General features: G+C 38.9%; 1 protein-coding gene across 2 annotated transcripts in view; it reads right to left on the minus strand.

Moving 5' to 3' along the window:
* SPON1 (spondin 1) overlaps positions 1–27440 on the minus strand; it is a 341950-nt gene that overhangs the window by 46838 nt on the left and 267672 nt on the right. For both annotated transcript variants that reach the window (XM_026664804.2, XM_026664802.2), the window contains one exon: positions 11568–11632. In XM_026664804.2, the coding sequence (XP_026520589.1) occupies positions 11568–11632 (65 nt within the window). The remainder of the gene's footprint in view (positions 1–11567; positions 11633–27440) is intronic.

Here is a 27440-nt window from a genome sequence, read left to right on the forward strand (position 1 = left end):
TTATCTCAGAGGACATTCCTTCTAATGGACTTTGTTTCCACACATATTCTGCCACATATAATTGTATTTATAACAATACCAATGCAAAATAATTGCTAGCTTAGCTAATGGGATGCACCCTCATTTTGGGTGCATCCTGAGAAACCAGACTCCATTTTATCTGACATTCTGAGGACACAAAAGCACCTGAAAGAATCCAGCCAAATATGGGACATATACTCAGCTGAGGACAAGCTTCCATGTAGCATGAATAGAATGGAATGGAACAGAACGGAGTGGATTAGAAGCTAGAAGGGACCTTAGAGGTCTTCTAATCCAGCTCCCTGCTCAAGCAGGAGAATCTATACTATTTCAGATAAGTGACCGTCTAGTATCTTCTTAAAAACCTCCAGTGATGGAGTGCCCATGATTTCTGAAGGCAAGCTGTTCCACTGGTTAATTGTCTTCACTGTTAGGAAGTTTCTTTTTAATTCCAGGTTGCTTCTTTCTTTGGTTAGTTTCCAACCATTGTTTCTTGTCCTTCCCTCTGGTGCTTTGTAGAAAAAATTGACCCCTTCTTCTTTGTGGCAGCCCCTCGAATACTGAAATACTGCTATCATGTCACCCCTAATTCTTCTTTTCTTTAGACTAGCCAAACCCAAATCCTGCAGCCATTCTTCGTATGTTTTAGTCTCCAGGCCTTTGATCATCTTAGTTGCTCTTCTCTGAACTTTTTCCAAAGTCTCAACATCTTTTTTGTAGTATGGTGACCAAAATTTGTTGCAGTTTTCTAGGTGTGGTCTTACTAGGATTTTATAAAGGGGTAGTAATACTTCCTGTGATCTTGATTCTATGCCTCTGTTTATAAACCCAAGATTGTGTTAGCTTTTTTGGCGGCGGCTGCATACTACTGGCTCATATTCAAATGATCATCCACTAGGACTCCAAGGTCCCTCTCACAGTTATTGTTTTTGAGCCAGGTCTCACCTAATCTGTATTTGAACCTTTGATTTTTTCCTGCCTAAATGTAAAACTTTGCTTATCTCCACATTAAAATGCATTTTGTTGAATAGGGCCAGAGGTGGTATTCAGTTGCTTCTGACCAGTTCTGGAGAACCGGTAGTGGAAATTTGGAGTAGTTTGGAGAACCGGCAAATATCACCTCTGACTGAGATTTTACAGTATCCTTCCCCTGCCACACCCACCAAGCCATGGCCACAGAATCGGTAGTAATAAAATTTAAATCCCACCACTGGATAGGGCCCACTGTTCAAGTTTGTCAACATCTTTTTGGATCCACTTGTCTTCAAGGGTGTTGGATATTTCTGCCAGTTTAATGTCATCTGCAAATTTGATGAGTTCCCCTTCTATTCCATCATCTAAGTCATTTATGAAGATATTGAAAAGTACTGGGCCTGAGACGGAGCCTTGTGGTAGCTCACTGCTTATTTCTCTCCATGGATCTTGTACAGTGGTGGGATTTGAATTGTTTTACCACTGGTTCGATGGGCGTGGCTTGGTGGGCGTGCTTTGCCTAACGCCGGTGCGCAGCTTTCCCCACACCAGCTGAAACCTGCAGCACCAATCAGCTGAGAGGATAAAGAAGAGAAAAATGCAGAGGCAGGTGGGAGGGCCGATCCTGCGCTTTTCTCTTCTTTTTCCTCTCAGCTGATTGTCAGAAGATTTTTTTCCTCCTCTCAGCTGGTCCGCCAAAACGGTAGCATACCACCACTGATCTAGTACCATAAAGGACTACTCATGGATTGCACATACATCGCTGAGACTTGGACTTTATCTGTATTTGCTAATTGTTATGCTCACCAGAAACTCAACACTGTTTATTTTGGTTTTTGGTTCTTTCTATATATTTCTATTTTTCCCCAGTTTCACACCGGGTTCCTTTAATAAAGTGTCAAGATCTATGTACATAGTTTGGTTTGCTGAAGGATAGGTGGGTTTAACTGCATGTCAAGCTCTACACAGGGTAACGTGTAGTGAGGACAAAACAGTCACAATGCCAAATATTGAATTGCCACTGAATTTGATCAATTGAATTGAGCAACTCTAAGAGTCACAAAAAAAGGCTCAGAATAAGGCGGAGCCTCCTCGCTGATGGACCTTAGATCGCGACTCTCTGCGGCTATGGTCTGTGCTCTTTCGTTGGAGAGCCCTGATTATTACGATTAGGGACTAAAGCTGCCTTGGAGGGGCGGCGGAGTAAGGGGAAGCCACAAGCCAGGTTGAGGGGAGCCGCATCTCCCCCCCGAGCTTGGTCTTTTCCCCCCCAAACACGACTGCAGCGGTGGTTTAAAATGGCCACCCCGAAGAGGAGGACTCAGCTGGATTAAGATTTGTGCAGGAGGGAAGAAAGAGGTGAACCGGGACAACTGGGCAATACAACTAAACAAAAGTACCCCAGGATTAAGGTAACATCGAATTTTTAAGAAAAGAAAAGTGAGTGGCGAAATTACAAAGGGACAGGGGAAAAAAAATAAAATATTTTTGACAGCTAAGCGGGGCTTCGAACCGGGAAAGGAAGAAGCTGGAACTAAAGATTTAACTAAATTGGACTAAAATATTTTGGGAATAAACAGGCATAAAATAAAGCTGGATTTAAGATTGTCAAAAAATAATAATAATAAAGTTTATAAATTGGAGAACAATTAAATTAATAAGTTAATATAGACTATTAAAAGCAAGGAGAGACATTGGTAACTTTTTTATTATTATTATCATTATTATTATTAGGCAAACACATATTGTTTATCTTTATTTTTAAAATAAATATTAAAGGATTATATTTGAAATAATTGAAATGAAACAAATAGATGTTTCGATTGAGATTAATGAAAGAGGCTAGAATTAATGTGTTTGTTTCTCTCCTTACTGAAAATTTGGAATGGAAAAGGTAATAATAGAATTAAGTATGCATATATGAATGTATCATTGCTGTCATATTTGTATGTAAAGGTGATGACCCGAAAATATGTTGTCCACTAAAAAGAGATTGTTGTTTTTAATGTGAAAAACTGAATAAAATTTGTTTAAAAAAAAAAGAGTCACAAAAAAGGCAGCAGATGCCAAAAGTTGCTTCCCCATTCTAGACAGATGTTATCCAACAAAAGACAACTGAATCAGAAATATAGTAATTAATTTGGCCAGGGGTTGTATTCAGCTGGTTCGGACCAATTCTTGTGTGCAGGTAGGGAAAATTTTGACTGGTTTGAACAACTGGTAGGGAAAATTTTGACTGGCCCTGCCCACCCGCCCCCACCCTTACCTCTCACCTCTCCTATATTATGTTGTTTCTTAGCTCAGCTGATTCAAGTGGCAGAGTGGATTGCCGCACCTCAGCTGATCTAAGAAACAGCTGATGTGCGGTGTTGCTGTTATCTGTGTGTGCGCGAATTGCGTGTTCGGTGCACCTGGCAATGCAAGAAACAGCTGATGGTCAATGTTGTTGTGGTTTGCCGGTGCAGATGGCAGTGGAATCTGACAGTGGGGAAGAATAGGGACCAGTCAGGGACTCTGGAGAGGACTTGGACGAGGGTCCTGCATCCAATGCAGAGATGAAGCCAGGACCATCTGGGAGTGGGATGCTGCTTCTGGAGCCTTCGGAGCCTGGCAGCAGCAAGGCAGAGGACTCAGCCTGTTCCCAGTGAGCATGTGCACAGAGCTGCTAGAAGGCTGAAACAAAAGGGGCGACTCAGGAGTAAGGCTGGGAGGTGATTGCCCCTCCCATAAGGTATAAAGGTCAGGCAAAGTTGATGAAACCTTTGCAGGAAGCAAAGTAGTTCATTTGGTTCAGATTCATTCTTGAAGCTCTTTGTACTTCGGATGGTTTTTTTTTCTCCAGTTCATTTGATACTTGTGTTATTGACAGCACTTCACAGAAAAGAAAGGTGGGTGCTTATCTTGGAGGATTGTTTGAGATTAAAACAATTCCCAGCGTTGCAATAAAATAAGTCTTGTTTTTAAAATAAGTGTGTGCGTAATTACGGTTTAGGAAACCTTGGTTAGAATAGGTGTTGCTGTTATCCATGCACACGTGAATCACATGTTCTGCGTGCCCTGGGGAAGGTAAGAAACAGCTGATGGTCACTATTTGTCCCATTTGTGCATGTGCAAAGCAGGGGGCAGGAGGCAGAAAAGTTTGGCAAAGTCTTCTCCTCCTTTTCCTTATTTTATTAGCCCAAGGGTAGGGGGAAAAAGTATGTACGTAGGCAATCGCCCTGTCTCTGCAGCATCAGTCATGTGATTGAGTGGGCGTGGCCAACTCAATGTCACTCACAGCAAGGTGCTGCCCCACCTTGCCATGAGTGACATCAAGTTGACCACACCCACCCAGTCACATGACCACCTAGCTATGCCCACCAAGCCACACTCACAGAATTGGTGGTGGTAAATTTTGAATCCCACCACTTAATTTAGCTATCATAAGTAGCTCTTGATTTGTAGCTTCATTTGGAAAACCTGCCCCTGGATTTCAGATGGTAACATTCTAAACCAAAATTAAACTTGGCAAGTAAAGTTGCCAGCTGAGTGTAAGTGTGAGATGTAACGGAAACAGCATGGAGGGTACTGTCAATTGCCTCAGCTGGACATGTACTGATTAATTAAAGCTTCTTTTGAAAATGCTCTTCATTTTTCTGCTGAGGCTATCAAGCTGCTCAGTTATTAAACCTCAGTGCCTCCCTCATGGTATCCACTAAGAATGGCCAGAGATGCTTTCATAGTTTGGAATACAAAAGCAGGTGTCTAGATAGATACAGATAATCAGAGTTGGAAGGACCTTGTAGGTCATCTAGTCCAACCCCCTGCCCAAGCGTGAGACCCTACACCATTTCTGACAAATGGCAGTCCAATCTCTTCTTGAAGGTCTCAACTGATGGTACTCCCACAACTTCTGAGGGCAAGCTGTTCCATTGGTTAATTGTTCTCACTGTCAGAAAGTTTCTCCTTATTTCCAGGTTAAATCTCTCCTTGTTCAGTTTCCATCCATTATTCCTTGTCTGGCCTACAGGAGCTTTAGAAAATAGTTTGACCCCTTCCTCCCTGTGGCAGCCCCTCAAATATTGGAAGACCGCTATCATGTCTCCCCTGGTCCTTCTCTTTACTAGACTAGCCAAGCCCAGTTCCTGCAACCGTTCGTTGTATGTTTTAGCCTCCAGTCCCCTAATCACCCTGGTTGCTCTTCTCTGTACTTTTTCTAGAGTCTCAACATCTTTTTTATAATGTGGTGAACAAAACTGGATGCAGTGCTCTAGGTTTGGTCTTACTAAGGCTTTATAGAGTGGTATTAGTACTTCCCTTGATCTTGACTGTATCCCTCTGTTAATACAACTTAGGATTGCATTAGCTTTTTTGGCAGCTGCTGCACACTGCTGGCTCATATTTAGCTGGTTGTCCACTAAGACTCCAAGATCCCTCTCACAGTTACTGCTATTGAGCCTGGTTTCACCCAGTCTATATGTGTACTTTTGGTTTTTCTTACCTAAGTGTAGGACTTCACTTTTCTCTATATTGAATTTCATTTTATTAGATATGGCCCAGTGTTCTAGTCTGTCAAGATCCATCTGGATCTTGAGCCTATCTTCTTGAGTGTTAGCTATTCCTGCCAGCTTACTATCATCTGCAAATTTGGTAAATTCCCCTTCTATTCCCTCATCTAAATTGTTAATGAAGATATTGAAGAGTACTGGGCCTAAGACGGAACCTTGTGGCACCCCACTGCTTACTTCCCTCCATGCAGACTTAGACCCATTAAGGACTACTTGTTGAGTATGGTTTGCCGTAGAGTTGGGGTTGTTGTTATTAACTGAAGTGAATAGGGAATTGCAGATTATTTTAATCAGATTTTTTTTTTTAGGATACATCTTGAGTGGCAAGCCAAAAAACTGGGAAACTTAAATAGCACTGGTGCCTCTCACAAGAGTTCAGATATTCTTTGTGTGTATCTCTGTGCATTTCAGAATTTTTTTGAAACAAATGGGACAATTTTCACCAATTTAATTTTGACTATCAAAACCATAGTTATAAATTTCTGCTCCCATCCCCAATTAACAGGTTAAAAAAACCAAGGTCAGAAAATATGTAACAATTCTAAGAAACATCAGAAAATAACAAATTACTGTATGTTGTTTTTTTCCCTCTTGATGATACAGGTTTTGTCAAAGTTAATCATATTTGGTATAAACAAGTATGCCTTTTATTAACCATTTTAAATGTCATTGTAATTAAGTGATGTAAATCTTAACTTTAATGTTTATTATGTGGAAATAAAGGCCCTTTTGCAAATATAATGATATATTTTCTTCTTCTCCCCAAAAGAAAAAGGTTGCATTATTACTGTATGTTGTTTTTTTCCCTCTTGATGATACAGGTTTTGTCAAAGTTAATCAGATTTCATGTGAACAAGTATGCCTTTTATTAAACATTTTAAATGTCATTGTAATTAAGTGATGTAAATCTTAACTTTAATGTTTATTATGTGGAAATAAAGGCCCTTTTGCAAATATAATGATATATTTTCTTCTTCTCCCCAAAAGAAAAAGGTTGCATTATGCAATATAATACAAAATTCTATCTTGATTTTCACCTTCCACTTATGGTTGGTTGGAATGCCAGACACTATTAATGTGCACATGTGCTTATTTTAAGTACAAAAAAAGTTTTGTACATAAAATGAGCACATGTGCACATTAATGCCTAAAGCAAACCTGAAAGTTCAAGGGAAGTCAGTTTCATCTACTATGGGAAAACTATGGATTGAGAACTCTAAATGTTTTATTATGTTCAAGTCTGGCATGCAGAATTGTGCCACACTATGTGAACATATATGCCAGGATCTCTGTGTGTGCATGCCTGACTATTAGCATATAATTATGAGAGGCATGCCTGATGTATTTTATCATCCCTGAACAGTTTGCATGGAAAAGTAAAACCAATTGTGGTCCTCCTTAGCAGATTAATTGCTAATAGGATTGTAACTTTACCAAATTCTAAAGAAAAAAAGTATTAGGAATGGGAGGATTAAGAATAAGTTGGATGGCAAGTCTAATAATAGTCAATGCTTCATCTTTTAAACAACAAATAAAAAACAAGCATGTCAGGCATCAATGTCGTATTTTAATTTTCAGGAAATGTTGAAATTTCAAAAATAATAATTAGAATAATTATTATTTGGAGTTCACTGCATTGTGAAAATATTTCCTTTTTCCTTATAGTGGTATCCTTAAAACTGAAAGATTAGGGTATAAAACTTTTATAACAACTATGGTCTAATTTCATGATGATTGGGGTTTATAACTGGAGATGAAAATATTTCATACATCACAATCCCAGGATAACTACTATGTATACATACAGATGCACAAACACACATACACGTGCACGCGCGTGCGCACACACACACATACTTATATTTCTGTTTTATGCAATATAGTTTTAGCAAATCAGTTTCCTGATGCACGTTAGGAGATTATGTCTAGGAATTTATCCACCATCATTAGTCAATAGAATTAGCAAATTATCCTTGCCACAACTAGGCTGCTACATTATGCATAATAATGTGTTAATTTTGTTGTATCCTGACGCAATATTGTAATCATTGATAAATCATACTTTAATTAACTATGGAGAACTTAAATAGAAAAATAGCACTAGTTTATAAAAAATCCTTTTCTTAGACATTGAGACATCATCTACTGAAATGCATTACCCTGACTGATTTCAAGTCTGTAGAACCTAGATTTCAACAGGTAGGTTGATCTATTCTATTGCACTCAAATTCATTTTTTTTTTAACTACCGGTTCTGTGGGCGTGGCTTGGTGGGTGTGGCTATGTGGTTATATGACTGGGGGGGTCATAAGACAGAAACTCATTTTCTGGAACAGAGGGTTGGACTTGATGACCTCCAAGTTCCTTCCAGCCTGGATTGCTGTGCTGTTTCAAAGCATCCTCTGAAGCTGCATCTAGTGCCAAGGTTTGTGGTCCTTCCTTCCTCTCCTTTTTCCCTCCCTCCCACCCTCCCCCCTTTCTTTCCTTCTTTCCTTTTCTTTTTTCTTTCTCTTTCTTTCTCCCCTCCCTCCCTTTCCCCCCTCCCACTTTCCTTCTCTTTCTTTTTTTCTTTCGCAGCACCCCCCTGCACCCCGTTTTTGGCCTAGTGGCCTCAGGGAAGCCTCCTGGGTGCTGAAAAAAGAAGCATTTTGAAGCGAAGGGGGATCAGCTGTACCGCACAATTTAGATTAGCTAGAAAGCAAGAAATCTGATCTCCTGCTTTCTAGCTTATCTAAATTGCACAACACAGCTGATTGTCGCACAGCTGATCATTTGAAATACCGGTTCGGCTGAACTGGTAGCATTTTATACTACCAGTTCGGCTGAACCGGGCCAAACCAGTAGAATACCACCTCTGGCATAAATGCTTACAACTTGCAACATTGCAAAGGGATGTTTTATTTCAACAAGGCTTTGAAGCAAAACAATCTTTTAAAGTTGATTCACAAAATGGCACGAGACCGCCCATCTGCTTCTAAAAAGCAGAGCAAAAAAGAAGCATGCTGCTTCTCTTTTGTTTCTGAAACTTCTTCTGCACTTGGCAGTTCCTTAATGGCCCCAGGTCATGGTGACTATTATATCATCACATCATGATCTCAATTAAACCACATCCTTACAAGGGAGCAAACAGTGAAGACTCTATAGTGTAAAATGCCTGGTAAGTAGGGCTGCCTTGAATGGGCCTAGCATGGAGAGAGAAGGCGTTGCATCTAAAAAGGGAATGGTAAATGTGTAACTCCATGCCCTGTCATGAAACAGCACCAAGAGATTTTCAAGGCCTGTCTTTGAGGCCTTGGAAGAACTTTGAGTGTCAAATTGCACTCAACCGATATAGAAATGGGGCTAGAAAAATGACTGAAGTTTCATTATTATATAGAGAAGATTACTATTCTATTCTGAATTTGTCAACTTCCTCTTCTTGTCACATCAAAAATGTGATATTTGAAAGATCTCTGAGGGCGTTCCAAATCCTTCATGCAACACCTGCTGTTATAGCCTTCCCTGATACACTTTAAACAGACCTTTAGCAGAATGCATACAAGTCTTTGTCATCTACACCAAGAGCAAGCCAATTAATATCTAAGAAAAAAATACAGAAATATTTTATAAAAAAAATCTCTTGACAAGAGTGAACCAATAAGCACTACCACTCCTTGTTTTGGAGATTCTGCTTTTTCTTTTTTACAGGGGCGGTGGGGTCATTCTCAACAAGTCCTGGGAAACAATTGTCCTGAATGGATATTTGTAGAGCCAAGATGGTGAACACAGGTGACACGCAGAGCCGTTTGTGCGGGCATGCAAGCACCAGTCAAACTTACCTGCTCTGCGCATGTGTGTGCCTCCCAGCTGATTTTCAGTCTGTTTGAGGTGGTTTTCACCCTCCTGGGGGCTCGAGGGAAGCCTCTGCAGCCTTTGGAGGCCGAAAAACAGGCCCGGTATTTCCAGAAGACCCGTTTTCTGGCCTCCCGAGGCTGCAGATGCTTCTCTCGAGCCTCTGGGGAGGCAAAAAAGGCCTCAAACGGGCCAAAAATCAGCTGGGAGGTGCGCGCATACACAGTGCAGGTAAGGGGGTGGGGGTGAGGGTTGTGCATGCATGTGCGAGGGCGCATTGCATTGTGGGTGGCAGCAGCATGCGCGATATCACATACGCAGACGCTTTCAACACACCCCAACAAAAAGGTTTGCCATCACTGTTCTAGAGACATATCAGCAGCTGCTAGTAATGCACATTTACAGTTTTCTCCCATTTACAATCCCATCTGTGTCTATAGTCACTTGTGTACTACTGTGAACAAATGCCTTGATGAGAGTTTATTCAAATTTTGCTATGATACCCCAAGGGCAAAATCAGAAAGCAAGTTTTGTTCGAGCAGATTGAGCCTGTTTTGGATACACAACTGTGGTTCTGACATTAGTTGCAAATGAAAACTGCAGGGAACTAAAATTTTTATAAGCAAATCCAGTTCTTAAAAAAACAGTATACAGATGTGCCCTGTCTGAAATTTGAATAACTGAATGTTGGATCTTTTATTGTCTTCAATTAGACGAAATATAATTTAACAACAGTTCTACAAACATCATGGGCATTTCAGAAGCAACAAATGAACATGCTTAATTATTAATTGTATTGAAGTACATAATGGTTTTTGAGGAGTACATATATATTGTGTTTAAAGACTCACTGATAAAACAACCTGGTGAATAAGGTCAGAGAAAGTGAATGTGAAAAATGTACAGTATATGAGTTTTCAAATCCTATTTTACAAATATGTAGGAATGACACCCTTGAAAAAGACAATTTCTACAGAGGCACAGTATGGACAGAACAATTTACAAAAAAGTGCTGTGTAGCATAAGCAAAACCACGAGACAGCATGAAAGACCAAAGAACATACACTATATGCTTGACAAATCACACATTGCCTTGAAACGTTGAAAGTGTTGACAAAAATATGTTATAAATGCCTATTTTGAAAAGAAGTTTCAACAAAAGATTCAGTCAAGTAACTCTAGAGAGAGGAGAGGAAAAATCTGCAGTATAGTATAAAGCAATAAACATTATGATAAAAGTAGCAGATAAAAAGGCAGTGCAAAAAGTTTCAACCAAGCAGACATTCTAGGCTGGAGATACAGTTATTGGAAATCCTCAAATGAAATCTTGGTGTACTCTATATAGACTTTAGAAAGTTTGCATATTATTTTTATTTAAATGAAAACTTACAGAGAAAGTGATGCTTAGAGAAAAACGTAGAGTTCCAAAATAAGACAAATGACTGAAATGTTTTAACTGATGCTCTCATTTAAGTTACCAACCCTAAATTATGGATCTCAGGTTCTCCTGGAGGTGGAGTTTCCAAGGCAGTCTTGATTCAAACTAGTTTAATTTTTCATTTTCCATCAGATTAAATTTGGCTTACTTGTAAGCAAACAGGAACTGTATTAACTATTAGATACATCCTTGGTCCTCAAGAAAAGATAAAGACAATGGGAAATATATATCTAGATTTATTACTGCATCACTAACACCAGTGGTGGGATTCAAATATTTTTACTACCGATTCTGTGGGCATGGCTTGGTGGGCATGACAGGGAAAGGATACTGTAAAATCCCCATTCCCTCCCCATCTCACTAACCTGTTTTCCAGCTCCGTTCTCCTGTGCAGGGCAACAAAAGAAGACCCAGCCGATCAGCTGGGACTCAGGAGGCAGAGAATAGATGGGGGTGGGGCCAGTCAGAGGTGGTGTTTGGTGGTTCTCCGAACTACTAAAAATTTCTGCTACTGGTTCTCCAGAACTGGTCAGAACCTGCTGAATACCACATCTGACTAACACCTAACTGACTACCCTCCCATAACTTGGTTACCCACAAATATTGTTAGACAGAAATATGTATGGGAAGATTCATTCATCAAGACATTTTTATCTGAGAAAGAGAGAAATGTTTGTGGATGGCATGATGTTTATAGCAATCTGTCAGAGAACAATGATCAAAAAGTCTTTTGGGAGGTTGTCTCCCTTCCCTACTTACACATTTAGTGGTTGCCAGGCAGGCCATTGTGCTTTTGCTTTGATGACTGTCAAAACCTCATCACTCTGTAAAAGAGAAGCAATGCACATCAATAAAGAAAATTATGTTTGAACAGTATTATGGTGAATAAAATTCTGCAGTGATTTATAACCAGCCAAAAAGGCACTTGATTTCAAATGTCTCCACATAATTTCCATGAAGAGAGGTACAGCTCTTGCCTTTTCCTTTTGAGGAAGTGAACTTACACAGTGCCCAGAATCACCTTTGGGAAAATGGGTGTCCATATAAATTATATCAATCAATCAATCAATTTTTCTTTTTGTCCTGACAGCAAGCAATACTTGTGACATAAGGTTTCTTAGTTGTTAGGTTGTGTTTTGAATTAATCTTGCGATGTGCACGTCCACATAGGGAGGTTACATTGGAATTGACTTCCTATGATAATTTCCCCAAGGATTATTTCACAGTGAGGAGAATATGAATCTCCTACTGAGAAAATGTTTACCGTGACAATGAAACACATAGCAACGCAATTGCAAACTGTAAACATATTTTGTGAAACTGTCTTTTACGCGAAAGCAGTGAAACTTTTGGAGTCGACACACTGTACACTCTGCTCTGAAGGTAGCAATTTTTTCAAGTGTCAGGCATTCTTGCATAATGTTGCATTTTGGCACAGGGGTTGTTTTTTTCAACTAAAAGTGGAAAAATATGGACATCTCATATCTGACAGCTCCTCTCCCTAACACATTACGACAATACTGATCTGCTCTCTCCAAATCTCTTGAGAGCAGCTGAACTTACTTAATTTAAGTTAAATACGTTAACATAAATTGTATTTAATTTGCAGGATTAATTGGCCAGAAAAAAAAAAAAACAGCTACCAGTATCATAGGACTTTGGAGCCCATTTGTGTCAGATTGCTGGCTGCAAATTAACCCACAACTTTCAAAAGTTAACCAAGAAAAAACACAAAATATAATCTATGCAGGATATGAAGGAAACAGTACATGATAAATAGAGAAGTTTCCTAGAATTGTAATATTGTGATATCCCCACCCCCCATAACATTGTTTTCCCTTACAAAATATATTCACGGTGCCTGTCAGCCTTCAAGATTTTCTCCCTTTGCTTTGCATCTTTCGGCTGTCATAAGTAACGGGGGGAGGAGGGGGAGAATGGTTGTGGGAAGTGAGCTGGAGGTGTTACAAACCAGAACTGTATAAACTGGGGGGGGGGTACATTCTTGCTTAGGTTTCTATCCTATGCTATGTGCAGCTGCAACCCTTTATCAAACTATGTCAAGGTCAACGGACAGAAGCCTCATCACCACCTGGAGATGCCCACATGATGATCTACACAACTTTTAATTGGATGAGCCAATTGAACTATTGGGGGTGGGAACGTTGCCATTACTTTGTATATGTGATTTACGCGCCCATTTTCTCAGATTCAGAATTCTTTTGTTGATACTTTTGTTTCTTTTGTTTCTTTTGTTTCAAATTCTTTTGTTACCACTTGATTTCCAGTAAAAGATATCTTTTCTCTGATTAAAGGAGTCTAAGTATTTCTTGCTTGGATTTTGAATGGAGCACCAGCTGACAGTGCCTCTATAAAGTATTTATTTACATAGTAATATATGTTATCTTTTTTACTCTTCTAGAGATGGGGAATAAACAAATATAGCTTGAAGTTTCATGACTTTTTACCAATACATATTTTCAACTAAGACACCAAACCAAAGCCCAGTCATGCTTCCAAACCTATATATGCCCAAATTTTATAATGCAGTACACAAAAATGCATGCATTAGGATATATACATACATTCATGCTGATGAAAAATATTATAAAGAAAAATGTATTAAGAGAGATTACCTCTAAAAATGTATATGTCGGGGAAAAATGTATCCCAAAATGAACATAAGGAGAAAAATTCATTTCAAAATCTACAAGTCTCTGCTTATATTAAAAACTAACCCAACAATTCACAAACTGATGCATAATTGGTTGAAATCATATTGGCACTGATAAGAAGGGAAACTGGGTACGAATAATCTCCAGGTTACAATCATTCCATTAATGAACATTCGAAGTTACACGATCAGCTCCCCCTAGTGTTTATGAACAAGTCCTAAACCTATAAATCTTGCAGCACCACGGCAGTTGTTCGCCCTTACGAACAACCGCAGAGGCCCTGCAACATTCGTCCTGCACTTGGCAGGCCAAAATGGAGGTTCAGAGGGACTGGCCCACCACTATCTCCATTTAGGATGCTCCATTTAGGCCATTTAGGCCTCTGCAGTCCTCGCCTGGCAGTTTGCTGGCCAAAACAGAGCTCCATTTAGGCCTCCGCAGGCCTCACTGGGCCCATTGCAGGCCGAAATGGAGGTTCGGAAGAGTACACATGGCTGAGAGGCTGGAAAAGAGACAGCTTGCTAGATTTTCACAAGTGACCCAGTGTGTCAGGTTGTGGGGGGGAAGCAATTGAGAAGAACATGAAGTATTTGAATGGGTTGGGGAGGCCGTGGGTGATCTTAAGCTGGTGGCCTGTTCCATCACTAGACGCCCATGGCTTCCCTACCCTGAACAACCTCATGAACACTTAATGAGCCGCACATTTGATTAGCAAATTTGTGTGTAAAAGGAGGGAGTGATCACATTCAAGGTACAAGATTCTGAACCACGAGTCCTCGGGTTATGAATGGAAAGGGCAGGCTCCATTACATTCATAACTTGAGGACTACCTGTATTTGAAATGAATAAGTTAATCTATTTACCAAATTCATTTTTTTCTAAATGATTTGGATTGCCACTTAAAGAGGCAACTGAGAAGCATTCTAGGAAAGACACAATAGTTTGAGAGAAAACTGCCTTTTTAAGTAGTAACTGCCTGAACTATTTGTTCACTGATTCAACATAAAAGCAACTTCATAAAAACAGTGGGGGAGGGAGAGTGTCATTTGGCACAGATTGGTTTGAAATGGTCTTTATGTAGACAGTGTGATATACATTTATTTACTGAATTAGGGCCAGCACAGGACTTCTTTATGTACCAGTGTAGAAACAAGGACAAAGTTCTGTTGCTTCTTGCCTAACACACAGATCTGAACACATAAGAACATTTAGAGATTAAATGCTGTGTTAAATCTATTGGGCACCCATGAGAAAAAGATTAAAAAAATTTTTTTCTGGTGGATAAGCTCCAATGGATTCCATACCCACCATTGGTATGTTAGCACATACCAAATTATAACCACAACATTGTTATAGTATGCAGGGACTAGTTTCTTCTGTATCTCTGTATAGAGGATGTGTCAGGGACACTATGTAATTATGAGAGGGCTGTTCTTTTGTTTATTTTATTATTTTATTCTATTTAAGAAAATTTATAGGGCCACCCAATCCACTTACAATGAATCCAGGTGGCTTACAAAGATGAAAACTATGTATGTATGTATGTATGTATGTATGTATGTATGTATGTATGAAATTTGTTTTCTTTTTGTGTTGTACAGGTCACCTTCAGGAAATGAGGGGAGCTAAATGTCATCTAAAAAGATGCTCCTTTGGTCTTTTTAGCTGCCAGAAAAAGGGAGTGGGGGAAAGCAAAGCATTTTTGAAATGCTTGATAATCACCACGGTAGCCCAAAGTTGTCGGAGCATAAGAAGGTTATTGGAGAGCATGATGGATAACTCTTGGAGATGGATGTGTCCCATTGGAGAAGTCACATCCAGGGGGTGGGGGGAAGATCAGGGTCAAGGGAGAAATGTATGATGTAATTTAGTATCCGCTACACCCAGCCACACGCCAACCTCTAATAAATCAATTTTCTTTTCTCTGAGATGTGGCTAGAGACTTTTGATTGAAATGAGGGATGATTTGTTGGAGCTCTGACATATATATGTATGTGTGTGTGTGTGTGTGTGTGTGTATAAATAAATATATATATAATCTCCTGGGTCGTAATGACCTGGGTCATGGGCTGTGTGATGACCTTCTGAGTTCTATTCCCAGGATGCCACAACAATAGAACTCAGAAGGTCATCACACAGCCCATGACCCAGGTCATTACGACCTAGGAGATTACAGCACAAGACCAACTATGTCAAAACAATAGAACTCAGAAGGTCATCACACAGCCCATTACGCAGGTCGTTACAACACAGGAGGCTGATAGACACACAGCCAATACCTCAGCTACACATGTTGTTACGAAAAAGCCACCCAATCTGCAAACATCAACTCCATCAACCAATCAAGAAATGACAACATAGCAAACCTCCCCACCAGTATATATTGGGAGACGGCAGCTCCGATCACGCTTTGCTCGCACAAGCACGAAGCCGAAAGCACCAGCCTGAAGATGGCAGGTGGGACCTCATCGAAATGTTGCCAAGATGCTCTCAATCTTACTCAGGAAAAGACCCGAACACGCCAAGACCTGCATACCTGTACCCATGAAAATCTATGAATATATATATGTGTGTGTGTGTGTGTGTGTGTAGGTAATATATAAAAGCAACAAACCCCTCCCCCCATATCCATATGAGGAAGAAAAGCAAAAACTCTAGAAAGCTTCCTTGTAAGGATTTATGGAAACAATTGAATATGTGCCAATGCTATTACTAGTATTTTTGCCAGTAGAACTAAGAGCAATATGAAAGATTCTGGCTATTTACAATAAACCATTGTTAAGAAAGCATAATAAATAACAGACATATAGCTGTTTCTCTTAACTGTAAAAATAGAGAGCAATTTTATATCTGCTCCTTTCCAGATCCCTGTATCAGCAGTTCTGAAGTTATATATAATGTAATGAAGCTCAAACAAAGCCACCAGACCATTTTTTTTACCAAAATTCCAATGAACCGAAACATATATCAAATTTTTTTACAGTTTTTTTCCTCTTCCCCAAGGATTCTTTCTGAGTAAATTGTTGAGGAGGATATGTTGTTCACAACCTACTCCCAAGATGTTTGCCACTTTAAAACAAAACAAAACAAAACAAAACCTTTCTCTGATTAGATGAATACCCAGACCATTCATTACATGTAACTGGCAGCTCCAACTGAGCTGCTCTTTCAAGTGAGGCATATTCTTGACTGCAATGATTCTAATACAGCTGTAATTCACATATGCCCCAGTTTAAGGAAATCCATTTCTACAAGAGGCTGCTTTGATTTTGTCATTCTTTCACCAAGGAAAGTTCCCGAAGAAGTGGAGGAGAAAGTAAAATGTGCAGCACTGGTGACTCAGGAAGTTTATTTAGTTCTTCCTGGTATTCAGATATAGTCTATATTTTCTGAGCTATCAACTTCAAACAGTGCTCATATCTTGTGGTTAGCCGGCAGCAGGTGCAAACAGCTGAGGAGAATGAGGACTCAGATGAGGGGCCAGGACCATGAGGGAGTGGACTGCTGCCTTCAGAGATTGTGGGGGCTGGCAGCAGTGATGAGGAGGTTTCCGAGGAGCCTGTGCCAAGTGCGTGTGCACGCAGGATTGCTCGGAGGAAACAGCAGTTACAACAGCATCAGTGACTCGGGAATAAGGCTGCAAGGTAATGGCCCCTCCTTCAAGAAGATAAAAGCCAGCTGTGAAACTAACCTTCTTTGCAGAAGGCAAAGACGTTTTGAACTCAGCCGTGTGGACTTTACAGTTGGTATTTGAAGACTCTTGTATTGTAAACTATTTCTTATCTGTTGTGTTTTGGCAGACTTGCAAAAATTTGGCAAGGTTCTTTCTTGTCGGAACTAATTAATTGGAAGCAGCCTTTGTTTCTGTGAAGAAACAGAATTCTTAGCTGAAACATAAAAAGGTTGTACTGCTGTCTTTGTCTTGTGTTTGCTCTCTTGGAACCAGGTTTGGGTCAGAACACCATACTTTGAAGAATACTATTTGAATCACATCAGTTTCTCTGCTAGCATCATAAATAGACAGGAAGAGGAAGGCAAAATAAGTCCTTATGCTGACATGTTACCTAGAAACATCAGAGAGAAACCTGCCTACTCCTCCTTGAAATCAAATTGCAGAAAGCTTACATGGTCAGTTTAAGTAAGAATGTAGGAGAATGTCCCAGCTTCTTGGACTTTCCAAAATAGCCTCTGAGCTGGCCACTTTCTTTTCTAAAACACTCAAAATAATCCGTTACTTTGCAGTCAGACTCAGTAAATCCTCCCTTGGATTATGTTGGAAGATGCACAGGTATAGGCTACCTCTTTGTCCCTAATGGCTATCCAGGTGTATTGGCACACTGGTACATAGTCTAAGAGGGCATTCAGGCTTACAGACCAATGCACTGCAGGAGTTGTTAAGAGAGCTCCAGCCAGGGGTGGGATTCTACTGGTTCTGACCAGTTCTATAGAACCCCTTGTTAACTTTCTAAGCAGAATGGAGAAGCAATCTCCTTTTGTTTTTTTCCACCCTTATTACATTCTTGCCAGTACTTCTTGTCTCCGGAGCTTCTGGGGCTTGACGTTTTTAAAGGGGAAGGGTTGTTTTAAGATTTTTACACTGCTGTTGGGAGGAAATACTTCCCTGGACAATCAGCACTTTGAAGAAATAATTGAATAATGAAGCAGAGCTGTCAGAAAGAAGCTTTTAATGACAGGGAACCAAGATGAGAGACATTCAGCAAGGCTTTTTGGCTAGCTAGAAAGATTGACATTCAAACGTGAGTTTCTATATCCTTTCTGAGTTTTGGTCTAAAACTGGTTTTTGGTGAAGGTTAATCCTGTGTTTATTGATGGGATAATTTTCTCTATTCAGCTTCAAAAAGCAACAGCTACTGTTGTGATTTAATTATTTGTATTGAATTTGAATTTTTTCATGCCTCATGGTTTCTTTTTCTATCTGGAGAGGGGGGTCTTCCTTCACTGTTTTAGTGGTATCTGGCACTGTCCTTTTGGGGTATACTTCCAAGAGGCAGGATGCAAGCTTGGTACTGATTTTTTTTACTGCCTTTCTGGGGGGCATGTGACCTTTCCTTAAATCTGGATGATTTCCTTAGGATATCTTGCGAGGTGAGTGAGACCAGCTGGTATCTTTAATTGGTGCAAATGGATCTAAGGATTGCTTCTCCAGACCTGGGTGTGCTCTTTCTGGAGAGCTTAAATGACCTCTCTGCTAAAGGGTTTCATTTTATGAGCAAGAGTTGGCTGCTGATAAGTTATCACTGCATTTGAGTAAAATTGTTGAGGAGGATATGTTGTTCACAACCTACTCCCAAGATGTTTGCCACTTTAAAACAAAACAAAACAAAACAAAACCTTTCTCTGATTAGATGAATACCCAGACCATTCATTACATGTAACTGGCAGCTCCAACTGAGCTGCTCTTTCAAGTGAGGCATATTCTTGACTGCAATGATTCTAATACAGCTGTAATTCACATATGCCCCAGTTTAAGGAAATCCATTTCTACAAGAGGCTGCTTTGATTTTGTCATTCTTTCACCAAGGAAAGTTCCCGAAGAAGTGGAGGAGAAAGTAAAATGTACAGCACTGGTGACTCAGGAAGTTTATTTAGTTCTTCCTGGTATTCAGATATAGTCTATATTTTCTGAGCTATCAACTTCAAACAGTGCTCATATCTTGTGGTTAGCCGGCAGCAGGTGCAAACAGCTGAGGAGAATGAGGACTCAGATGAGGGGCCAGGACCATGAGGGAGTGGACTGCTGCCTTCAGAGATTGTGGGGGCTGGCAGCAGTGATGAGGAGGTTTCCGAGGAGCCTGTGCCAAGTGTGTGTGCACGCAGGATTGCTCGGAGGAAACAGCAGTTACAACAGCATCAGTGACTCGGGAATAAGGTAATGGCCCCTCCTTCAAGAAGATAAAAGCCAGCTGTGAAACTAACCTTCTTTGCAGAAGGCAAAGACGTTTTGAACTCAGCCGTGTGGACTTTACAGTTGGTATTTGAAGACTCTTGTATTGTAAACTATTTCTTATCTGTTGTGTTTTGGCAGACTTGCAAAAATTTGGCAAGGTTCTTTCTTGTCGGAACTAATTAATTGGAAGCAGCCTTTGTTTCTGTGAAGAAACAGAATTCTTAGCTGAAACATAAAAAGGTTGTACTGCTGTCTTTGTCTTGTGTTTGCTCTCTTGAAACCAGGTTTGGGTCAGAACACCATACTTTGAAGAATACTATTTGAATCACATCAGTTTCTCTGCTAGCATCATAAATAGACAGGAAGAGGAAGGCAAAATAAGTCCTTATGCTGACATGTTACCTAGAAACATCAGAGAGAAACCTGCCTACTCCTCCTTGAAATCAAATTGCAGAAAGCTTACATGGTCAGTTTAAGTAAGAATGTAGGAGAATGTCCCAGCTTCTTGGACTTTCCAAAATAGCCTCTGAGCTGGCCACTTTCTTTTCTAAAACACTCAAAATAATCCGTTACTTTGCAGTCAGACTCAGTAAATCCTCCCTTGGATTATGTTGGAAGATGCACAGGTATAGGCTACCTCTTTGTCCCTAATGGCTATCCAGGTGTATTGGCACACTGGTACATAGTCTAAGAGGACATTCAGGCTTACAGACCAATGCACTGCAGGAGTTGTTAAGAGAGCTCCAGCCAGGGGTGGGATTCTACTGGTTCTGACCAGTTCTATAGAACCCCTTGTTAACTTTCTAAGCAGAATGGAGAAGCAATCTCCTTTTGTTTTTTTCCACCCTTATTACATTCTTGCCAGTACTTCTTGTCTCCGGAGCTTCTGGGGCTTGAGCGTTTTTAAAGGGAAGGGTTGTTTTAAGATTTTTACACTGCTGTTGGGAGGAAATACTTCCCTGGACAATCAGCACTTTGAAGAAATAATTGAATAATGAAGCAGAGCTGTCAGAAAGAAGCTTTTAATGACAGGGAACCAAGATGAGAGACATTCAGCAAGGCTTTTTGGCTAGCTAAAAAGATTGACATTCAAACGTGAGTTTCTATATCCTTTCTGAGTTTTGGTCTAAAACTGGTTTTTGGTGAAGGTTAATCCTGTGTTTATTGATGGGATAATTTTCTCTATTCAGCTTCAAAAAGCAACAGCTACTGTTGTGATTTAATTATTTGTATTGAATTTGAATTTTTTCATGCCTCATGGTTTCTTTTTCTATCTGGAGAGGGGGGTCTTCCTTCACTGTTTTAGTGGTATCTGGCACTGTCCTTTTGGGGTATACTTCCAAGAGGCAGGATGCAAGCTTGGTACTGATTTTTTTACTGCCTTTCTGGGGGCATGTGACCTTTCCTTAAATCTGGATGATTTCCTTAGGATATCTTGCGAGGTGAGTGAGACCAGCTGGTATCTTTAATTGGTGCAAATGGATCTAAGGATTGCTTCTCCTGGGTATGCTCTTTCTGGAGAGCTTAAATGACCTCTCTGCTAAAGGGTTTCACTTTATGAGCAAGAGTTGGCTGCTGATAAGTTATCACTGCATTTTAACTCTTTTAATTCCTCAAGGTGTTCTGGCACCCTGCCTGACTTGTTACTCCGGCTTGCAGGTATTTTTAATCTAATGATTGGTATTTAGGGCAGCTTTTTGCAAGCAAAGAAGCTTTTTGTATTTTTGTACAGGTAATCATTGACTTACAACAGTACATTTAATGACCATTCAAAGTTACAATGGCACTGAAAAAGGTGACTTATGACCATTTTTCACATTTATGACCATTGCAGCATTCCCACTGTCACGAGAGGCCAGGTGAGGAGAAGCACCCCTTGACATGAGTGATGTTGAGTTGGCCATGCCCACCCAGTCACATGACCACCAAGCCACACCCACCAACTAAGCCACACCCACAGAACCAGTTTTTTTTAAAAAAAATGAATCCCACCCCTGCCTCCAGCTCTCATAGATGAATGGCTTTGGGTGTAACAACATTATGTATCAGTATGGTAGTGAGACAGATGAAAATTCAAAGAGTAAAAATGTTATTCCTTTCTTCTCACTATTTGTATGGCCATATCTGTCCCTTCTGTTTTGCCAGGCACAATCATAAGGAAAGAGGAGCAGAGTAGGAAGGGGAAAAAAGTATACTGTCATAAAAGGAAATGGTTTTCTGATGGTCAGAATAAGACAATTATTTCATATGTATTTAGAAATTATTTGGACTATGGCTAAATTTGAAGTTAGCCATAGTGATTTGAACTTTGAAGCTTATTATTTCCAGTGAACAGTTACTTCTGTAGAATACATACACTTATTTATTTTAGTTTACTTTATTGTCATTGTACCTCATTCAACCAAATTAAATGCCATCTTCAGAGTACACTATAGCTATAAAAATAAAACATAAATGCATTCTATACAATTGAATTGAAAACCCCTGATATTCCATTAATATTGCACTATACAGTAGAATTCAATAAAGTTACTCTTCTGGGATAGAAGCTGTTTTTCAGCCTATTTGTCCTTGTTTTTATATTACTATAATTTCATTATTTTATTATAATATTTATTGTATGTGTACATGTATACAAATATTACTATATACATCAAATTTGCTCAATAATTTGTAATATTTGTATACAAGGCAAATGTAATCCCTTGATGTCTCCTGGGAGATACCAGAGGCTTGGTAATCTAAGGAAGATCCTATTGATGATTACTTTTAGTTCCGCTCCCATTTCAAAAAAAGAAATAAACATGTAAATTACATTTTCACTTTGATTAAGCTGTTGACTATTAGCTTGTTTGCCATCTTTGGTAGTTTCAAAATTGCCATGATCTTGGCTACACTTGCTGGGACTGATGAGATTTGAAGGAGTTGTGGGTTCCTTGCTCCTTAAATTCTTGAGCTGTTGCTCTGCTAGCTCACTTTTATTTTTGAACTAGTTGAAGCCAAGTTCCACCACTTCATTCTGAAAGTTCAGTTTCAGCTGGAATATCTTGTATTTGTTGCATGGCTTTACTGTGTAAAGCTGTCAGGATGAATGTGGATGTTTGAAACTCAAAAGTTCAAGATGGAAGGAGGCCCCTGTAAGATTTCCTCCTCACATTCTCCAGATGTTTGAATGTGTTTTATTTTGCTCTGGAGTGGTAGAGATCAAGTTATTTGAATCTCTAATGATATGTTAAAACAGAGACATGTCTTCCAAGTCTTCTGTCTGTCTTGTTTTAACTTTCGTAAGGTGTAAAGTCAGATTTTACTTCTATGCATGTATCACATACTTACTTTTCACATGGTAAAAAAGCAAAATATCACTCAAATATCAAAATATCATTCAAAATATCATTTTGTTGACTACAACGAGAAGTTCAACTTATTTCCTTGCCCTCTTTTAGGATTCTTTTTACTTCTTACTTTAGTCTACTAACTTGAAGTTAGTATTTGATGGTTTCTCAACCTACTCTGACATTGCTTAGCTTTGAGCCTGACAAAGTTAGTGCTACTGCCTGCAATGAGTGGGAGAGCAACAGATTATTTCAAATTAATGTGTGATTCAGCTCCTAACAATTTGAAAAACAATCACATGTTCCTTGCACAACTTTATTTATATAACAATGATTTTCTCAGGCAGGTTAGAAAAGCTCTTATAACCTGACATTTTGAAAATAGTGGCACTTGAGAAAACCATCCTTCATAACTGGTGATTATAGATCTGTTTGGGCAGAAATCAATATTTATACAGTGATATATATTTCTTCAGGAACTGAACTACTCTTATGGCAACTCAATCATTCAGAATACACACTTTTTGCATTTTAAAAAATCCTGGTAAATAAGGAACCTTTTTCTCTCTTTCTCATTAGATACCACTTACATTAATTTTTCATCTTATCAAGGTCTACATTCTGACTTTTATCAAAAGTGCAAAAATTTTGTTAGGGACTGCTCAGCAAGTAGAAAACATTCAAGAGAGTTAAAAAAACCCAGCATATAATAAGTTTATGTGGCACCTTTGATTGAGTTGGTCTCTGGGAAGAATTATATTAAGACAAGATCTTGGCTCCAAGCTGTAGATGATAAGCAACAGGTCTGTTTGTAGGAAGTACAACATTAATCCATAATAAAGGTATGGATGAATGACCAAACCCAGCACATATTACTGTAATACAGTTTTGGGTGGTAGTGATACATTTGGCTTACATTTGGATCTTCCTTACTGAGAAGGAATGAGTGGAGCACTGTTGGAGAAAGACAAAAAGTAAAGCTGATTCCTCAGTGTCTTGCAGTGTTATCTGGCCTTGCTCTCAGAGCTTGGAAATGTTAATGTAGTAAACAGCGTGCTTCTAATATGACTTTTGTCATTGCTGGATTAGATCTTTGCCTCTCTTATCTTTTTTGGATTGTCAGGGAGGTTGTGATTAGCTGAATTTGGGAGATTGTTGATGCTTTGAGGAAGTAAGTGATGCCAGAAGTGGTGATACATTCCATCCTCAAGAAGCTTTCCCTGGACCTACAGTATATATTAAGAATTCTCAGTTTGGGAAAGAATGGAAGATTTCAGCTAATGACAGCTGAGAAACATATGGACATTTTAACCTTATCTTTTAAATAAAGTATCAGTCTGTTAAGGGATCTCTGTGAAGCAATTCAAACATCTCAGATACCCCATCTTAAAGTACTTGCTAATAAAGTTCACCCCAAGCTGCAATAGCTACAGAATGTAATAGCCCAAAGCATTAAAAATTAAATATATAACATTACTGTCTCAATATTGAATTAAAGTGTCTTGTGGATGGCGATGGGGTTCCTGACAAAATACCTTATTTCTCATTATCAGGAATTTAAAGGGAGAAAACTTTGTAGGCAATGTTTTACTGTAGTGGGCCCCATGTTATGGAACAGCTTACCACAGCATCAAAATAGCACCTCTTAAACTGTTAGTCTTGGAAGCTAATAAAAGCAGAGCTTTCCCACAAAAGATTTGGGGGTGATGTATGTGCATCTTTTGTAATATTGTAATGTATTAGTATGGTCTTCATTTGCCTATTGTACAATGGTAATTATAGAGATGAACATGACAAAAATTAATGCATAATACATTAAAACAATAGTATAGAGTTTAGAATCTTAAACTATTTCTGGTGTAGAATAGACACCTTGGAGAGGCTGATCTGTTATCATATGTATTATCTTAGTATCAGACAAATATGTTTTTATTCCTCAAAGTCTTATAAGGAATATGGTAAAGTCTAGGGCAGAACAAAACATTGGAAACTTGAAATGTTTGGGGCTTGAAACCCCTTTCCAAACTCAAACAGTTGTTTTAAATGGGTAGTTCAGATGGTATTGAAAGTGTTCCAACACTTGTCATGTTCAAAACATTTCTATTTTAAACTCAGGACAGAGATATTGTGGTGAAAATTGTCTGCTTTGAGTTCAGAATACCTCAGCTTGATGTGGAAAGCTGTTTGTGCTTTGAATTCAGAATGGGGTGCGTCAAGCACTTCAAATATGAAACATTATGCATACAAGTAATCAAATCCTGCACTTGTCTGTTCTGATTTGTAAGTCTCCTTGAATACATTTGATGAAAGGTATTCTCAGATAATCATGTACAAGTATACAGTTATATATACTAAGCCTTTCTGTTCAGAAATGTGTAAAACAATCTGAAGAACTGCATTTGGATCAATAAATTAATCCAGTTATGTAAAAAAAAAAAAAAAGATGGATGAATTCCTTGAATACTCAGGCAATACACATTTGTGGCCAGCCTGTAATATAACACCTCAACTAGAACTGGAGGAGGAGGAGGCATGATATCCTCCTACCTTTCAAATATAATTTATCAGCAGAAATGCCAAGAAAATGCCAGGTGGCCCTGGTTTTCTTCCCCTGTCTCTGTGGAAGAGCTGTTTTTGGTACCAGGAAGTATCAAATCAATGGAGTCCTTCTGTTTATTGAATGGAGAAGAGGCAAATTTTGCCAATTCCCTTCCCTCCCTTGTAATCTCTTATTTTCTCTGAAAAATGGGTTCCAAAGATTTTGTGACACCTCCAAAACAACTATTCCTAACCTAGGAACTTTCAGCTCCCAGATTTTATGGAGAAAGCCATGCTGCTTGGGAATTCTAGCAGTTCAGTTCCACACCTTGGGAACTTATGTCTGGATTGGGGAAGGAGTTGCTTGGAGTTGTAAAGAGAAATCATGAAAAGCATCTTTGCCCATCTTGAAGATTGAGTCTTCTTGTGACATTATCCTAGAGCATGTTTGTTAAATACAGTAAAAAAAAACACAAGAGTTGTTGCTTGCTGTATGTCTGTGCGTGGCTATTTTGCATAAATATCCTTATAGATCCCAGATTGGGAGAGCACTATGCAGGGGAGAGCAATATTCCTATTTAAAGCCAGCAACTTTAATTAAGCTTACTTTACAGCTGTACATTTTGTGATCCGTTGGCCATTTTCCAAGTTTTCATTGCTTTTGTGACAAATCAGTTTAACGGCATTATTTTCAAGCCAGAATTTACAGCAGAAATATTCTAAACGGATGTCAGCAGCTGTGCGTAGGTAATTGCTACTAGTGCAGTTTTCCAAACCATAAAAACCATGCTTAAAATTGTCTTCCAGGGAAAATTACTTGGAACAACCATTTACAAAAAGTAAGAACTGTATAAAAACATTCTCAACAATTAAATATATTTTAAAAGGAATATGGTTAAAACCGCTCACATAATTAGGTAAGTTATTCAGTGATTATAGTGTAACTAACTGGGAATTTGTTAAAATTTCTGTCCCATAGACCTTTTGCATAATTATAGATATTAGATATCCTGTAGATATTTTCCATAACTTTAACTTTTCATGAGGCATGGTTTTATATACATTTAAAACCACTGGAAAAGAGGAATTTCACATATGCACTCTTGGGCTAGCTCATTCAGTCATCAATTCTCTTATTTAATATCCCAAATTCATATAAATTGTGTTGAATAATTCAGAATAGTGAGGCTTTGACAAATGAATATTTTTAAATGGTTTTGAATGTATCTTTTTTTAATGTATACTGAGAGCATTTGCACCAAGACAAATTTCTTGTGTGCCCAATCACACTTGGCCAATAAAGAATTCTAATTTACCAAGGGAAAAAATCTATAGACTACCCAATAAACTTGACAGAAGCCTCTAATTTTTAAAAGGCTTCTCTTATTTTAGGACATGTGTATTAGTTTGAAGATTTAATAAAGTATTCTATTCTAAACAATAAATCTCAATTAATTAATCCTTAGGTCTCTGCTACATAAAGCATGTAGTTGCTTTTGTATTTTTTCATTATATTAGAATAAGTGTGTTTACTTTAAAGAGACAAAAGTTAGGTTTTTTAAAAAATTAAATCTCTCTCTATATATATAATGTATAACTTAGAGGACATTTATGACCAAGTCAAAAACTAGTTTGCGCAGTCAGTTTTGTGTTACACTTATGGCAGCAGGCTAGAAGCCTAGGAGACAATGAGCTCTACCCTACCTCCACCTTAGGCACAAAGCCAGGAAGAAGGCAAGGACGAATCATATTTGAAATCCTGACGACAAAATTGAATTTATCCAGGCAGTCAACAGGAATCAATAATGCCACAAAGAAAGACACCCCCACACCCCCACACAGGTGACTACAAAACAATCTGAATGAGGGACTGTTGATAGTGTCCTCCTCCTTGAAGTCACACTCCAATTGCTTTAACACACAAACTAGATCTTCTATGTGCCCACCTATATAAAGTGGATCAGATGCCAACTGGGACAAAGATCATGGTTCTCATAGAGGATGTGAACTCTTGGGCTTCTCCAGGTTATGTGAATTCATAACTCCTGTTTTCAATAAACTCACTAGTAAGTCTCTAATTTACACAGTGAACTAATTGCTGCGGCCTATTTAAAAACATCAGGGTGATAACTGCAATTATAAGCATGCCAGAACAAAGATTTTTCTGCCACCGCGCATC

This window comes from Notechis scutatus, chromosome 1 (genome assembly GCF_049901735.1).
Source record: "Notechis scutatus isolate UNSWTSFEM ecotype Mainland chromosome 1, rNotScu1.2, whole genome shotgun sequence".
Taxonomy (NCBI): domain Eukaryota; kingdom Metazoa; phylum Chordata; class Lepidosauria; order Squamata; family Elapidae; genus Notechis; species Notechis scutatus.